Here is a 1,262-nt window from a genome sequence, read left to right on the forward strand (position 1 = left end):
TGTGTGTGTGTGTGGAGTTCCGAAGAGTTGTTGCTAAAAAGAAAAAAAAAGGAAATTTAATTTTTGATATTAAAATCTTATAACATCGAAATAATAATTCTGCGCATGCTTCCTCCGGAAGTCTAACTCTTCGTTTCGCTTTCATTTTACTGAACTTTCATAATTTGTAACCTCGGACGCAGTTCAGTGGTCGAAAAAGTTGTGTTTTTTAAAAAGAAAGTTGAACCATTGTATTTGTGTATTTACCCTACTTTAACCACTTGTGTTATTTCTCTTGGTTTCCTTGCTACACAACACCAGAAGAGAATCAAACCCAAGAACGATGCCTTTCAGATCTTCGTTGACTGTCTGCTGTCGATGCTTGTCCTTGATGAATCAGTCAAGCCGGGCTCGCCCTGGCCTTTTACAACATGGGTCCGACTTCAAAGTTAGGTTGAAACCAATGCTCTATTTCATGTCCACCCAGATGCCAGACAGTTTCTGCCTGAGAAGGGATAACATAACTGTAAGTAGATCTAGATCTAGATCTACATCATAGTTTCACAGTCTTGAGTTCTAAAATTTGTCAGTCTTTCCTATCAACTATAGCACAGTCACAAGAGACATCATTGTCTAGGAGTCTAGGCTAGGCAGACTATACTAGATCTAGATCTAGATTCTAGATCTAGAGGAGTCTGTGGCTGTGACTTGCAGAGTTATAGATCTAGTGTGTGTTCAGATTGACCAGATCAAGATCTAGAACTATTAGAATCTGGTTTCTAGATTCTAGATGGTTATTCTAGGGCAGGAGTTCCGCAGAGAGGGCCGGTCGACCAACAACACACAAAAAGAGGGGATTATTTTGAGCGGGGTGTGTATACCTTAACTCCTAACACTAACCCTAACCCTATACCCTCTATACCGTAACGCCGTGGCTGCCCGTACGGGACCGTACGGATAAGAATAGTGGCTACCCGTACGGGACCGTACGACAAGAAAATATTCTATTCGTACGGCAGTATCGTTAACTTCCGCTTTGTCGGTAGGCCTAGATCTAGTAGCACTTAGCACTAAGTTGACTAAGCAGCAACGAGAGTAAGCCTACCGTAAGAACTCGCACTCTCTCTTTGGACCGAGCAGGTTCATGTTTAGATTCTAAACTTAAAAGTCCCCTTCCCATCTCTCTCGCGTTTCAAGGACGCCCTCATTACTTAAACGATCTTTCTCTTTGTGTGTTGATCGTGTGTGAACATATTTATAATAAATGAATGAAATGAAGCAAT

The 1,262-nt window shown here is 41.4% G+C and overlaps 1 protein-coding gene across 1 annotated transcript in view; it reads left to right on the plus strand.

Moving 5' to 3' along the window:
* Positions 1–140: 140 nt before the first annotated feature.
* Positions 141–1,262, plus strand: part of LOC101850597 (protein SCO2 homolog, mitochondrial) — a 14,424-nt gene continuing 13,302 nt past the window's right edge. The window contains exon 1 of the mRNA XM_005107470.3: positions 141–505. Within this exon, the coding sequence (XP_005107527.1) occupies positions 323–505 (183 nt within the window). The 5' untranslated portion in view covers positions 141–322. The remainder of the gene's footprint in view (positions 506–1,262) is intronic.

Source organism: Aplysia californica, unplaced genomic scaffold (assembly GCF_000002075.1).
Source record: "Aplysia californica isolate F4 #8 unplaced genomic scaffold, AplCal3.0 scaffold00606, whole genome shotgun sequence".
Lineage (NCBI taxonomy): Eukaryota > Metazoa > Mollusca > Gastropoda > Aplysiida > Aplysiidae > Aplysia > Aplysia californica.